This window comes from Delphinus delphis, chromosome 19 (assembly GCF_949987515.2).
Source record: "Delphinus delphis chromosome 19, mDelDel1.2, whole genome shotgun sequence".
In the NCBI taxonomy this organism is placed as follows: Eukaryota; Metazoa; Chordata; class Mammalia; order Artiodactyla; family Delphinidae; genus Delphinus; species Delphinus delphis.
The window spans coordinates 13,407,129-13,423,332 of NC_082701.1; the positions used below are offsets into that span (position 1 = coordinate 13,407,129).

The following is a 16,204-nucleotide window of genomic DNA, read 5'->3' on the forward strand; positions in this document are numbered from 1 at the left end:
ACCACTGCGCCACCAGGGAAGCCCTGTGGTTTTTAACCTGAGAGACTCCTCCAGACGGTAGGACATGAACTGCCCTCATCGGCTCATATCTCCCAGGCATCCTGCTCCAGCACATTACTCTGGACCGGGTCCGTCTTCAGCAGGGCCCTTGCAGCCTCCCCGCAGTCCCCGGTCACCCTCTCCTCCTCCTGCCTCACGCCCACCTTCCAAATACCAAGCATTCCCAGAGACCCATGCCTGGCCGGCAGCACGTCCCACCCCCCAGGCTCTATCAGGGTCAACCGTGGACGCAGAACCACCACCTGCAAACCCACCCCTGGGCACCGTGGGCCAGGGGCCTCCCCAGCCGATCTCTTGTGCTATGAGGCAGAGTTGGACCACAGGGCCCAGCACCAGGTTCCGTCCTGAGTGACTGAGCAAGGCCCCCATCTGCGCCCCACTTCTCCCAGCCTCCGCTGGGCACACAGACGGTGCTCGCTCCAAGGTGCGGTGAGGACGGAGCTGGAAGTGGCGCAGCATCCACCGGGCTTTAGATGCTGACAGCAGACCCACCCGCCTCCAAACCTCGTGCCAGCGTGAGCCCCTCATCGGCCCCTCAAACAGCTGTGCCCTCTCTGCAGCGCCTGTGCCACTACCAGGGCACACGCTCAGCCTGACCAATTCAGCGCCGCTCAGTGGACAGAGGCCGCAGCAGCTACACTCAGGGCAGGAAGAGGCTGCGCTGAGCGGAGATGAGGTGATGGCCCTGGTGCCACCTGAAGGCAGAAACGGGTCCACAGCTCCTGCTTCCCGCTTTGCATTCCCACCAGGCATGGTGGACATGAGCCTGTCGCCGACTCCGAGCCAGGCCAGGTCACTGAGGACCCCTCCCGAGCCCCCTGGAGACTCACATCGGGGACATAAGGAAGTCCTGCCATCGGCCTGTCCTGAGGCCACGGGGAAGGACCCACCCACGTGTGCTGGAAAAGCTCTGGGGTGCCCTGTACCTCCGCAAGGCGCTCCCTGCCTCCTTCCCACCGTCATCCTCAACACCTCCATACTCCTGAGAATGCAGAGCTTCTCACCTCTGCCCGGGCGCAGGTGAACCCCCAGGGAGGGGCCCAGACCAAACACAGCGGCTTCCCTGACCCCACCCAACTCCTGTCCCAGAGCGGATCCTTGCTCCAAAATGCTCAATAAGTGGGTGGAGAAATTCTACACCGGTGACGCCTGACACGTAACATCTCAGAAGTTCTGCAGAGAATATGCAGCGGCACAATTTATGGAAGTTGCCACCCTCATAATTAAATGGCTTTCTTGTAAATGGCCTTAAAGAAGTAATGACCAAGGACAAACATATACTTAGCATTCATTTCATTCTTTCCAAACAATGTGATATAATCAACAAAACCACCAACCAGCAACTGCAAATCACGATTTTTGTAGGTCATGACTTTAAAAAACCCGGCACTACAGCAACAACCCTTCTAAAGCTGATTTTGTTCTGGTGCAACAGGACTGTGCCGAACCCCTGGTCTCGCTGCAAACCTGTGATGCCGGAGGGGGCACAGGTGCTCCAGCGCTGGGAGCAGAGTATCAAGTGCACTTAACACAAGGTTAGCAAGAAAAGCTGTAACCTAGAACTTTATAAAGGCATAAACCAATGTGTTTTAATTAAGATTAACTGATACTGTCTACATTTTTTCCAAATTCCTTATATATCCCTAGATTTCGAGGTCTTTGAACTTACACATGGAGAACCACCAAAAGTAACTTCACATGTGAACCAATCACACACAAAAAAGGGGGCGGAGGTGGACAATGTGTCTGAAAGTATCTCACTCTCTATAATATATACACTTGTTACAAAATTCTTCAGACAAAATTCTTTTTTCAATGTAGAATATATTCTAAGTGCTTGGAAACTGTGAAAATCACCCCTGACCATTTCCAGATCTGGGCCAGTTCTCAGACTCAGACCCACCAGCTGAAGGAGAGGCCCCACCCACGAGGATGGACCTGTGATGGCAGGGGAGATGCACCGAAGATGCAGGATCTAAGGCCGGGAGGGGACACTGATCATGTGAGGCGGCTGGACACAGGGCCCAGGTGACACCAGACCCATCACGCCCACTGGAGTAAGGGTCCACAAGTCAGGTAATAAACTGGGCTCATGGGCACACAGGTCCCACCAGTGACCACTTCCAGGTTCCTGAACGTGTAACCAGAAAGCACAGGCTTAGCACCCAGCTGAGCCTCACACGGGTTCCCTGGGGTGTGATTAGGGGCTAGTGTAAGAGAAGGGGCAGGTGGAGGCCATCCCAGCCTCGAGTGTAAATCGAACACAACATCACATCCTGGGGGAAAAGCAGACACTGGGCTACCTTGGAGGCTTGAAGGAAGGGGGTGCTGGTCCCCACACACCCCTGCAGAAGCAGACGTCCCGCGCACATGCTGCATCGGCGAGTCAGCACTGGGACCCTTTCTGCTGTCTTCACATTGCTCAGTGGTCTGCACGCTGGACATTTTTGTCGTGCTGGCCACCGTGTTGAGGACATCCTGTGGCACCTGATGAGCAAGACTTTTGGGTCCATTGGTCTGGGCACCGCAACACTACCTCTGAGGTGAGGGACCATGAAGAGAGAGGCACAGGACTTGGCCGGTCTCCTTGGGCCACTTGGGGTCCTGTTCACCCTTGACCATAGTTAAGAGTGGGGTCCGAAGAAGCACGGGCCTGCCATCTGGCCCTGAGGCTGCAGAGTCCTGGAGGAAGCTGGTGGCAGTCGACGATGTGGAGACCTGCAGCCCCAGCGGGGCCGTCACAGCACAGACCCCAGGACCCTGTGACATGGAGCTGTGGGCCATTCAAGGTGGCGTGGCCAGGGCACCACGTGGCCACTCTGCCCACCAGGAGCTGGGTACTGTCAGACCACCAAGGCATGAGCTTGAGTGGCCTCACGGCCATGAAGACCACTCCACGGGTCACCCACCCATGGCTCTGACCTCTCCTTCAGCTGCACCCAGGGCCTCACGGGGCTGGTCCCCAGGACCCAGTGATAGAGCAGGTTCACAGGCAGGCTGGCACAGTGCACTGGCACAATGCCAAAAGGGACTGATACTGCAGCCCAGCCCCATTCAGGGCAAGGACACACACAAGCCCCCAGGCCCTGGTGAGTGAGCAGGGGAGTCTGCTGCGAGGAGCAGACCTGTGAGACGCTGTGGGTGGACCTGGGGGCACTGGGGGTGGGCGCTGGGGTAGGCAGTGCTGGCTTGTTGGGCCAGAGAAGAGGCTGTGGGCCCCTCCCCGAAGGCTGGTCTAGTTACTACCACTCCTGACCTTCTGGTCCCTAGGGGACCGGCCCAAGGATTCCAGCAGTCCTGGTGAGTGAGGTGACACCAGCCCCCCGCCATCAGACCCAGGGCGTGCACTGGCCCCCATGATGCTACCTCGGCGAAGGGCCACTTCTCAATAAAGAGGCGGCTGGGCACTTCTGAACCTCCCTCACGTCTAGCCTCTGGAAGCTCCAGCCTGAGGAGCAGTGGAGCTGCTCTCAAGAAGCCTCTCAAGAAGTAGCCGACGGCCATTTTTATCTTCTTCCAGGCGTGTTTCAAGGACATGTTAACATTAACAACGGTTAAATTTAAGCAATATAAGGGCAATTACAATTCTGAGCATAAGAATCCTCAGCATCAAACTTAAGGTTGTAAAACATCACCTATTCCATGAAAAGACGACAACAGGTTTGTTTACATGACAGCCAAGTCCCCAGTCACCGTCAGGTGTGCGGGGGCTGGGCAGCTGGAGACAGAGCATGAGGGGCTACATTTCCTAGAAGGAGAAAATCAGCGGGCTAAATTCACAGCTCCAAAATAAGGGGCTACTGGAAGAGAAAGAATTCATCTTGGGTGAACAAACGTCCTTCAGACTCCTTGAGAAATTGTATCTGAAGGAAGTGTATATTTGAGCCTTTGTCTTAACTCAGTACACGTTTCATAGGGTCCACTCTCTGAGCCCTGAGCCCTGTGCCATGAACAGGCTCTTTCCTTCGTGAAGGCCCAGTGGCCAGGCAGTCAGACCCCGAACACAGTGCCCAGGAGCCCACGAGAAATGCAGAGTCTCAGGTCCCACCAACACCTGGGATCAGATCCCAGGGGCTCATGTGCACTGGAGATGCTTTAGTGTGTGGACATGGCTGGACACGGCACTGCAGCAGAAGAGAGCAAACCCGGAGGCTGTTCCCAGGCAATCAGACACCATGTATCTTAAGACAGTTCCAGACCTTTCTCCTTCCCACTTTCAAAACCAGTGATCACCACAGTAATTCAAAGATGTTTTTACTAAAATTTCAGCATAGAGATCTGAGCAGTGGGCTCTGTGGTCAGACACCAGCTCTGGGGTTCAACTGCCTGGGCCACCCCCGACCCTGAGTCACACGGGAGCGAGGAATCCACGGGCCCGAGATGCTCCCCCAGGTCCAAGTGGCTGGGAGACGCTCCCTGAAATGGGGCTCCTGTGGGGGGAAGTGAGCTCTCACCCAGCGAATGCCAAGGAGGACGGGTCCTGGAGAGCCTGGCTCATGGGGGCCAAAGGGGAAGCCATTCGAAAGATGAGAACGTAGTCTGAGGTTATGTAGCTAATGGAATTTTTTTTTTTTAACTGATATATCCTACAGCTCTCAACCTGTGTTTTCATGTCCAAGGTACACAGCTTCTCAAATGCTGATAAAACCAAACTAAACTAAACCAAACCAAAAAAATACTTTGGACCCATTTGAAAGTAACCAGTGCTACCCAAAACAAGAAGCACATTTTCCTTCAAAGGAAAACACCCTTGAGTGCGCAGACACACCAGGCACACATCATTCTCCAAGGGGGCAGTCTGATTACAAACTGACTCTTCCTATCCTAAGGAAGAATCTTAATCTAAAAAGCTGTAATGGCAGTTCTACCAAAAGGCGTAACTATGCAGCAGAAACATGCAGAAACATCCGTACTCACACTTGTTGGGTGTCGCACAGCAGCTGCGTGTTGCAGCCTCACCCTCTGAGGCATCATCACGTCGTCCTGCAGGAGAGAACACATTTTAAACTCCCTGGAAGCAACTCTGACAAACAAGCAAGAAGACAGACAGCCCGACAGCAAAGTAGGCAAGAGACCAGAACAGGCAGTTCAGATGCTTCCCAGCAGTCCATGACCCTGTCAGTCGGCCAGGAAACGTGAGTACCCAGGCTGCAGTGTAGGACACGCGGGAAATTGGACAATTCCGGCCAGAACTCACACGGCTGGCAGGGATGAGGACCTGGGGAAGAGAGTGGGGCACGTCCAGAAAGGTGGAGACTCAGATCCCTAAGACCTAATAACTTCACCACATGGGCAGAAAAAGTCTTACACGTATGTACCAGAAGAGATGTACAGAACATTCACCACAGCGTCATTCAAATCGGGGAACAGCCCGATGTTCACAGATACCAGCACAGATAAATAAATTGTGCGCATTTCTACAGTCAAATACCATTCAAGTGTGAAATTAAACAACAGCTACACACAACATAAATGAGTTGCTCAGTGAAAGAGGCAAGACAAAAGAATATACATGGTATTATTCCGTTTATTTAAAACTCAAAATCAAGCAAAACTAACCTGATTGTTTACGAAATATACACTTAATACGAACTATCATAAAGAAAAGCAAGAAAATTATAATCCCAAAGTCAGAATAGTGATGACTTCGTGGGGAGGGAGTCAGGGTGTACCTCTAAGGTATTAGCAATGCAGTACTTCCTGACTGAGTCGTAGTTACACATGTATTTACCTCCTAATTAATCTTTAAAGTGTACATGTATGTTCTGTGTATTTTTCTATAGGTACGTTCCATCTCACAACTTAAAAAAGTGCTTTAAATTGATAAAAAATCAAAAAGATTTCAGTGTTTTATTTGTACAAATATGCCCACTATGTCATTGGGAGGATATTTATCTTTAAACTGAGCAATAAGATAAACTAAAAGAGCTGTATTTGTATCTCTTATTTCTGCAAAATGGCTTCATGAGCATTGTGCTAATCAAACGAGCTGTGGATGAAGTAAGCTGAGGAGGGGGGGAGGAGGGGGAGGAGGAGGAGGGGATGGGGAGGAGGGGGGAGGAGGAGGAGGGGATGGGGAGGAGGGGAGGGGAGGAGGGAGAAGGGAGGAGGGGTAGGGGGAGAAGGAGGGGGCAAGGGGGGGAGAAGGAGGGGCATAGGCAGGGCAGGGGCCCCTCCAGGCACAGCAGCACCCCCAGCAGGCAGGAAGCAGGTGTGAAGGTGGGAACAGAAATGCAGGGAGGAAGCTGTCAGAACAGGAGCAGAGAAGCCGGCTATTCCAGGCCTGAATCCTTCCCTGGCTCCCATCAGGGACATGCTTGCAGGCATGTGCCTGGTCAGCCACAGCTGGGAATCTTAAAAAGGAAAACAAGGAAAATTGAAGCAGAAAAGGGTGGGTGATGTGAGGAGGATAAAAAGAAGTTATGCTAGAGTTTAGCCTATTTCTCTCCCACAAAGGGTATAGCAAGGCAGCAGGGCAGAGACAAAAGCAGGAAAATTTCCCTGAAAGGGAAGGTCTATTGATCAAACTCTTGAAAAACGGCCCTGTGTCTGGTGGCCTCACGCAGAATCCTACAAAGTTCTGAGGTTTCCTAAACCAGTCCCGACTCCTGGTTACGTGTGGGAAGGTGCACAAGTCTGCACAGGACCAGGCCAGTATTTCAAAGAGAAAGTGGGGAGAGTAGAGGAAGCCACAGTCGGGGTCAGGGTTAGGGTTAGTCTCTGCTCACAGCGTGACCTCCTCCGGGATGCTGTGCAGTGGCACCACCACACATGCAAGCCCCACTTCCTCTAAACCCAGGCAAGCACCCCAGGAACCACACCACAAGCCTTCTGGCCTCTAATTCCCACGCTTACTCCGTGGCACCAAGATGTCCACTGGGATGGGGCATCTTGTGTGGACCAGCTCAGCTCCTGTATTTGGCCGGACTTAAAAAATATTTGTAGAACAAATGAAGCGTCTTCTCAGGACTGAATTGTATTTTCAATCCACCTCACCACTTACAAAACACAACACTCTTTTTTTGATATTTATCACAATCTTCTGTAGTTGGGAGACAGAGCAGCTAATATTATCCCCATTTTGTAGCCAAGGAAACCAAGGTTTGGAATCGCTACGGAACTCATCCAAAATCTCATAGCAATTACACGTCAGGGTTAAAATTTGAACACAGGATCAATGGAGGGTCCAGTATTACAGTTCAAGGATCTACGTACGCAAAAAGCAAAACTGTCCAGAAAGTCTTAGCTCTGAAGAACATTCTAATATAGTCTTCCATCACCTCGTTTACCGGAATCACCTCTGCTGCTGGGTGTCTGAATAAAGTGAACATCTGCAAGTATGAGGAGAATACAGAAGACATTTAACACACCCCTGACCATCACCTGAGAAGGTCAAGGACGAATACACTGCAAAGTGATAGCGTAACAGAGTAACAGACTTTCTCAGCTGCACAGTGACTCTGCAGATTATAGATAAGCTCCTTGTTCTCCCAAGACCATTTTGAAAGAGGAAAAAGTTGCTGAAAGATGGAAGCATGAAAAGATCTTTATTATACAAGAAAAGTGATGTGATATTTTAATAACAAGCCCAGATGTGTTTCTGCTCGTGGGCTGTGATCCCACCACCTTTCACCAGAGGCCATGCCTATCAGCGCCCGTCCCAGGGAGGGGCCTGCCCTGGTCAAGGTCACTGTGCTCACAGCTGGTACCCCATACCAGGAGCTGGTTTTAATAAAAGTCAGCTGGTATCTGAAATGCAAATAGGAGGGGGGCCTAAAGGATGGATACAAAGGGTCATCAAGCATGAACTGCAAAAGCCCAGAGTCTGCATGTCCTGATCCCAAGGTGTATCTGCAGATGGACTATCCTTACTACAGGAGGGAGGGTTCAAAACCTCCATATTTATTTGCCTAAAGTGTGCAGGATTCCACCATGATAACCAGGTAAGAAATGTTCTTGGCAGCCAAGGGAAAAGAATTTTAATGTATTATAAAAAATAACACTAATTCAAGATGAAACACTGTTTCCTTTCTGACCATAAAAATATTGGGTAGAGAAAAACTAATCTAGGCAAAGAATTTCAGAGTTAAAAGAAACCTGCATCTTTGAGTTCTGCAGCTTCTGAGTGGAGGGTGGTCCTGAGGGAGCGAGTCTGTGGACTCCCAGGGATGACCAACGCCCAGGATGGGTGAGGGGCAGGACGGACCACTTGCAAATGAAGGAAATAATAGTCTACAGCCAAGAAGATCTTCTGTGGAAGAAAGCAAAGTTGATTTTTTTGTTTTTGTTAAGTCTTCTTATGCTTGACATTTAGACAAATAGTATTTGAAGACAAAGATAGAAATTCCCTGGTCAAACCTCAGCCGCAGGACCCACACTCCAAACAGAGGATCCTGAAGCACAGGGAAGAGAACAGAGCAAACCCAACCCACGCACTGAGAGCCTATTTCCAGAGCACGGTGTCAAGGGACTCCCATACGTGACCTGCCTACGTTTTCCCAAACTCTGAGATACGTAGGGGAAGTAAGTCAGCTCGAGAGAAGTCGTCTGCCCGTGACTTTGCTACTTGGCTTGTACGGGGCAGGGCAGGACCCACAGGCAGGTCAAAATGCCTCCAAATCCACTTGCAGAAATGACAGGCTAATGGCACACAAATAATCCTTCTCTGTTCAACTAAGAAAGTTGTAAAAGATATTGAAAGAGTCTTAAACATAGAGTTAACAAGATTGTGGGGAACTACTGGGCCCAAGTCTCTGAGAAGCATTAGCCGAGAGAGGAAACAAGCCACTTGTACCCTCAAGTCCTCACTGATCTACAAGAAACAGCTGAAATTCCGACCGATGGTTCCGGTAACCCTGCGAGGCTGCAGGGAATGGAAATCAGAGCCAAGTGTCTGCTCAAGACTCGGCGGGGTGGGGGTGGGACTGCTATTCAACGACAGCACTTCCTAGCTCAGGCCATGGCAGGTTACCTCCTCAAGGTAAGAGGTGTGTGAGACACGTAGCCTAACAGGGCCTGGGAGCCTCAAAACTGGGTAACAAGGGTCCCAGGATGGTTCTCCCAGGCATCTGGAAGAAGCAAAGGAAAACCTCTGAGGGAAAGAACTTCCATTCAAGGCCTCAAATTAACTCCACAGAGAAGTATTCAAATACAACGACCAGTACACAAAGATAACTGGGCACATAAGTAAAAACACATGAAAGAACAGATAATAAAAGACTTCCCAGAGCAACCATTAAGAAAATAATTCAAAAAGAGTTAAAAATCAATAATTTATTATAAACAGTACACTAGAAAATATCTATTTAATTTTTTAAAAAGGGAAGCAGTAAACAAAGAACAGAGGAACAAAAATAATATGTCATAGAAAATAAATAGCAAAATGGCAGGCATAAATCCAATCGTAAAAAACTTAAATATGTGAACAAATTCAAAATTCTAATCAAAGATAAAAGTTGTCAACCTGCAATTTAAAAAAAAAACACAAAAACAAAACAAGTTCTACTTATACGCTATTTATAAGAGGCAAAATTCAGGTTCAAAGACACAAATACACTGAAAAGTGAAAGGATGTAAAAAGATACACCAAGCAAACTATAACCATAAGGGAGATGAAGTAGTTACACTAATACGGGCCAAAACAGACTTTTATTTTATTTTTTAACATCTTTATTAGAGTATAATTGCTTTACAATGTTGTGTTAGTTTCTGCTATATAACAAAGTGAATCAGCTATATGTATACATATCCCCATATCCCCTCCCTCTTGCGCCTCCCTCCCACCCTCTCTCTCTATCCCACCCTTCTAGGTGGTCACAAAGCACCGAGCTGATCTCCCTGTGCTATGTGGCTGCTTCCCACTAGCTATCTATTTTCCATTTGGTAGTGTATATATGTCAATGCCACTCTCTCACTTCACCCCAGCTTATCCTTCCCCCCTCCCCATGTCCTCAAGTCCATTCCCTACATCTGCGTCTTTATTCCTGTCCCTAGGTTCATGAGAACCTTTTTTTTTTTTAGGTTCCATATATATGTGTTAGCATACGGTATTTGTTTTTCTCTTTCTGACTTACTTCACTCTGTATGACAGACTCTAAGTCCATCCACCTCACTACAAATAACTCAATTTCACAAAACAGACTTTAAAACAAAGAACTTTAATAGAAACAAAGAGGGACATTAAACACTGACAGAATGGTCAATCCATCAGAAAGATATAACGATTATAAATATTCATGTACCTAACAGCAGTGAAAAAACGGAAACAAAAATGAACAGAATTGAAGAGAGAAATAGACAATTCAACAATCAGAGTTGGAGACTTCAATACCCCACCATCAAGAATGGACAGAATAACTTGACAAAATACTGCACCATCAACCAACAATACCAACCTGCTGACTTCTCTCTGTGGACACCCACCCAACAACATCAACCTGCTGACATCTAACTATGGAACGCCCACCCAGTAACAACCGACTGCATACTGGACCACAGAACAGGGATCAGAAAAGTTAAAGATCTAAAAGCGTATAAAGGGTGTTCTCTCACCACAACAAAATTGTTAGAATTCAGAAATTGCAGGATTAGGGGAAATCTACCACCAATACGTGGCTATAAACAACGTACTTCTACATGGCCAATGGGTTAAAGAAGAAATCACAAGGAAAATTAGAAAAGACTATGAGGTGAATGAAAATGAAAACATGACATGACGCAAAATAGCTATAGCAATTCTTGGAGAAAATGCTACAGCTGTTAATGCCTATATTAACAAAGAAAGATCTTAGGAGCCAACCACCAAAAAAGAAGCAAACTCAACCAAAAGTAAGCAAAGGAAAATAAAGATTAGAGCAGAAATCAACGAAGTAGAAAAAAGAAAATCAATTAAAATAATGGCTGTTTTTTTTTTTAAAATACCAAGAAATTTAACAAATCTTTAGCTAGACTGGAGATGAATAAACTTTTTCTATAAAGGGCCAGATAGTAAATATTTCAGCTTTTGCTGCCACATACGGTTTCTGTCAATATTCTTTGTATTTTTTGGTTTTGTTTTGTTTTTACAACACTTTAAAAATAAAAAGACCATTTTTAGCTTAGAGGCTATATAAAAACAGTGGCTGCCAGTGGGTTTGGCCTGTGAGCTGTCATCTGTGGACTCCTGAGCTAGACAGACCAAGAAAAAGAGAAGACACAAATAACTAATTCAGGAGTGAGAAAGGAGACAGCAGTTCTTACCTCATAAAAATTAAAAGGACTATAAGTAACTGCATGCCAACAATTTAGATGAAATGAACGAATTCCTAGAAAGACATGAATTACTAAAATTGAAAAAATATAAAATCTAAATAGATCTATAAAAAGCCAAAAAAAAAAAAGAACTAGTAATTTAAAATCTTGAAACAAAAAAGTCCAAGCTCAGATGGTGAATTCTACCAAACATTCAAAGAATAAAGAATATCCCACCTTTACAAAGTCTCCCAGAAAAAGGAAGAGGCAGCCAACTCATTCTCTGAGGCTCATATTACCCGATACCAAAGCCAGAAAATGACATCACAAGGAAAGAAAACTAAAGAACAATATCCCACATGGATATAGATGAAAAAGTCTTTGACAAAATAAGCAAACCAAATCCAGCAATGTATAAGAAGGATTATAAACTATAACCAGGTGGGATCTATCCCAGAAATACAAGGTTGCTTTACCATCTGAAAGCCAATTAATGTCATAGATCATACCAAAAGAAAGAAGAACAATCACTACATGATGATCTCAGTAAGCACAGAAAAAGCATTTCACAAAATCTAATGGTCATTCACGATAAAAATTCTCAACAAAGTAGGAACGGAAAGGAACTTCCCCAACCCAATAAAAAGCACCTACAAAACCCCTACAGCTACATCTTAATGGTGGGTGATGGAATGCTTTCCCTGAGGTTGGAAACAGGGACGGTATCTGCTCTTGTGACTTCTGTAGAGCACTGCAGTTCTGGTCAGTGCAATCAGGCAAGAAACGGAAATAAAAGGCATCCAGATCAGAAAGGAAGAAACTGCCTCAGTTTGCAGACAACATGATCTTGTATTTAGAAAACCCTAAGGAATCCACCAAAAAACTACCGGAATTAGTTTCAGCAAGGTCACATAATATAAGATCAAGATACAAAAATCAATGGTATTTCTATATACTGGCATTGAAGAATCTGAAATAAAATTCAGAAAATTTTACATTCACAATAGCATCAAAAGAACGAAATATTGAGGTATAAATTTAACAAAGGAAGTACAAGACTTGTATGGTGAAAATTACAAAACATTGCTGAAAGAAGTTAAAGACCTAAATGAACAGGTAGACATCCCATGTTGATGGACTGGAAGACTCAATTCTTCAGCAAAGCAATTTTCCCCAAATTTCTGCAGAGTGGCTGGGCCCGTGAGCCATGGCCGCTGAGCCTGCGCGTCTGGAGCCTGTGCTCCGCAAGAGAAGAGGCCACAACAGTGAGAGGCCCGCGTACCGCAAACAAACAAACAACAAAAAAAGATAAATATAGAGATCAGTAGAACATAACTGACAATAGAGAAATAACCTTTGCAATTATGGTTGATTCAAGGCCGTTCAATGGGAAAAGGATAGTCTTTTCAACAAACTGCTAGGACAAGTGGATCACCACAGGGAAAAGGTAAATGCAGACCCTCATCACACGCAAAAATTAACTCAAAATAGATCACAGACCTAAATACAAGAGCTAAAATTTAAAAATCTTAGGTAAAAAAACTTGGAGCAAATATTGGTTACTTTGAATTAAGCAAAGAATTCTTAGATATGAAAACAAAGGCACAAATGATGAAAAGAAAAATTTGACAAATTGGGCTTCTTCAAAAGTTAAAAATTTTGTGTTTTAATTTAGGTATAAATTTATCAAGGAAGTAAAAAGGCCACCACAAACTGGGAGAAAATATTTACAAGTTCTATATCTAGCAGTAACCAGTGCCACCCTGAAGACACAACATCCTTCCCGACACTGAAGATCTTTCATTCTATTGCAGAGGTGAGTGTTACTGGCATTCAATCGAAGGAGAGATCCTAAATGGAAGTCCTGTGAGTGACAACTGCAGAGGGATGGAGCTCACAGCGGGGGGAGAGCCGTTAAAATGGAGGAGAACAGAAATGACACTTTTCTGAAGCATTTCCACCCAATCCCAGTACCCTTTCTCTGTCTCAGGGCATCCTTTATTTCTTCAGCTTTTGGAGAGAACTTATTAAGGCTATATACGAAAAAAATCTACAGTAAACAACATATTGTACTTAATTAACAGTGAAAGGTTTCAGTGCTCTCTTTGCGACTGCGAAGGAAACAAGAACGCCCATTATCATGATTTCTAGTTAAGAAGTCACTGGGGACTTGAGTCCAAAAAAAAAAAGAATAAAAGATACAAGGCTTACTAGAAAGAGAAAAAATGATTGCTTACATAAAGAACCCAAAATAATCAACAGAGAAATATTAGAATTAAAAATGAATTTAATAAGGTTTCTGGGGGCTTCCCTGGTGGCACAGTGGTTAAGAATCCGCCTGCCAATGCAGGGGACACGGGTTCGAGCCCTGTTCTGGGAAGATCCCACATGCTGCTGAGCAACTAAGCCCGTGCGCCACAGCTACTGAGCCTGCGCTCTAGAGCCCGTGAGCCACAACTACTGAAGCCCGCGCACCTAGAGCCCGTGCTCTGCAACAAGAGAAGCCACCACAGTGAGAAGCCCGTGCACCACAACGAAGAGGAGCTCCCGCTTGCCGCAACTAGAGAAAGCCCGTGCGCAGCAACAAAGACCCAACGCACCAAAAAAAAAAAGATTAATAAAGAGAATAGATGGTATTTATAAAAAATAATAATAAGCTTTCTGGATACAAGATCAATAAATAATTTCTTTATATGTCCAAAATTTTTAAAAATGATGCCTCTTACAATAGTATCAAAAAAGATCAAATAACTCTTTGGTGAGAATGTAAAATGGTATAGTCACTCTGGACAACATTTTGGCAGTTCCTCAAAATGTTAAAATCAGAGTTACCATGTGATCCAGCAATTCCACTCCTAGGTGGAACTGAAAACATCTATCCACACAAAAACTTGTACAGGAATGTTTATAGCAGCATTATTTATAATAGTCAAAAAGTGGAAATAACCCAAATGTTCATCAACTAGTAAATACACCAAAAAAAGTATATTCATAAGATGGACTATTACGCAACAGTAAAGAGAAATGAAGTCCTGACACACGCTATAACATGATGAACTTTGAAAACATCATGCCAAGTAAAAGAAGCCAGTCACAGAGATCACACAGTGTAGACTCCATTTATATGAAAAGTCCAGAACAGGCAAATCCATAGGGACAGAAAAGAGCTTAGTGGTCGCCCACGGCTAGGAGCTGGGGGAATGAGGGGGTGATTACTAATAGGTATGGGGTTTAATTTTGTGGTGATGGAAAAGGTCTAAAATTAGACTGTGGTGATGGTTGCACAACATTATGAATATACTGAAAACCACTGGATTGTACACTTTAAATGGGTGGATTTTTATGTGAATTACATCTCAGTAGAGCTGATAAAAATGTTTTTTAAAAAATCAAATACCAAGGTATTAATTTAACAAAGGACTTGTAAGCCCTGTGCTATGAAAACTACTCATGCCTATTGAGGTAAATTAAAGAAGACCTAAATAAATCAACGAACATATTTTCATTGTTAGGAAGACTCAATATCGTAAAGAAGTTAGTTCTCACCTAATTGATCTATAGATTCAATATAATTCCAGTCAAAATCCTCAGAGGGGATTTTGTGAAAATTAACAAAATTACTCTGACATTTATATAAAAATGCAAAAAGATTTTTAAAAAACAGCCCAAAATATTAGGTAGATGAACAAGAAAACATATAACATCAAATTACAGTATGTTCTCTAAAGCTACACTGTGGTATCGGCAGACAAGAGGACAGATCAATAACCCAACTGGACAGAACACACAGGCCAGAAGCAGGCCATACGCACATTCACGCTGGGCTAAAGACAGCATGCAGAGGGCTTCCCTGGTGGCGCAGTGGTTGAGAATCCGCCTGCCGATACAGGGGACATGGGTTCCTGTCCTGGTGTGGGAAGATCCCACAAGCTGCGGAGCGGCTGGGCCCGTAAGCCATGGCCGCTGAGGCTGCGCACCCGGAGCCTGTGCTCTGCAACGGGAGAGGCCACAACAGTGAGAGGCCCGTGTACCGCAAAAAAAAAAAAAAAAAAAGACAGCATGCAGATCTGTGAGGAAGGATACAAATCAGCCAGGATGCCTGTACACTGGAGGGAGCACAAACTGACCAGCCACTGTGGGAACCCGGCAGCATCCACTGAACACGGGTACACAGAGACATCCCAGTTCCACCCCTACATGTGCATTTGTGTGTGTGCACCAAGATATATGCACAAGGATTTCTTGGCAGCATTGCTCAAATGCCCAAATGTCCAAACGGCAGAATGGATAAACTGGGCATATTCATATCGTGGAATATTAAACAGCAATGAAAAGGAGCGACTTCTCCACACAATTTAATTTACTGTAAATTTTACAGTAAACTTAATGTACTGTAAATGATGAAACAAATAAAAATCTGAACATGACAAGGACTGTCACCAGAACCACTTCTATTCAGTGTTGCATGGGGGGTGGGGGGGTGGGGCAGTTGTCCCAGCCAGGATAATGGGCCAAGAATAAGGAATAAAGGCACACGGACCAGAGAGAAAGAGGCAGTCTTTACTCACAGGTGCCGTGGTCACTTCATAGTGAGTTCTTACCCCAAAAAACAAAAACAAGACAAAACAAAACTAGAACTAATAAGGTAATTTAGTATATTTATAGCAATACAACTATAAAACTGGGAGACGACTTGTTAATACCATTTTCAATAACACCAAAACTCATAAACTACTTGGGAAGTATTTTGTTAAATTTATGTAAGACCTGTATACTAAAAACTACAAAACATTTCCAAGAGAAATTTAAGAAGGCCCAAATAAATTGAGAGATACATCATGTTTATGTATTAGAAGATTCAATATTAAGATTCCCAAACAGAACTATAAATTCAATTCAATTCCAATAAAAATCC

At 45.2% G+C, this 16,204-nt stretch overlaps 1 protein-coding gene across 4 annotated transcripts in view; it reads right to left on the minus strand.

The window, feature by feature from the left end:
- Positions 1 to 16,204, minus strand: part of B3GNTL1 (UDP-GlcNAc:betaGal beta-1,3-N-acetylglucosaminyltransferase like 1) — a 119,254-nt gene that overhangs the window by 69,612 nt on the left and 33,438 nt on the right. For all 4 annotated transcript variants that reach the window (XR_009517132.1, XR_009517131.1, XM_059998743.1 and 1 more), the window contains one exon: positions 4,978 to 5,043. Coding sequence is in view for 2 of the 4 variants with exons in the window: in XM_059998743.1 (XP_059854726.1) it covers positions 4,978 to 5,043 (66 nt within the window). In the remaining 2 variants the exon portion in view is untranslated. The remainder of the gene's footprint in view (positions 1 to 4,977; positions 5,044 to 16,204) is intronic.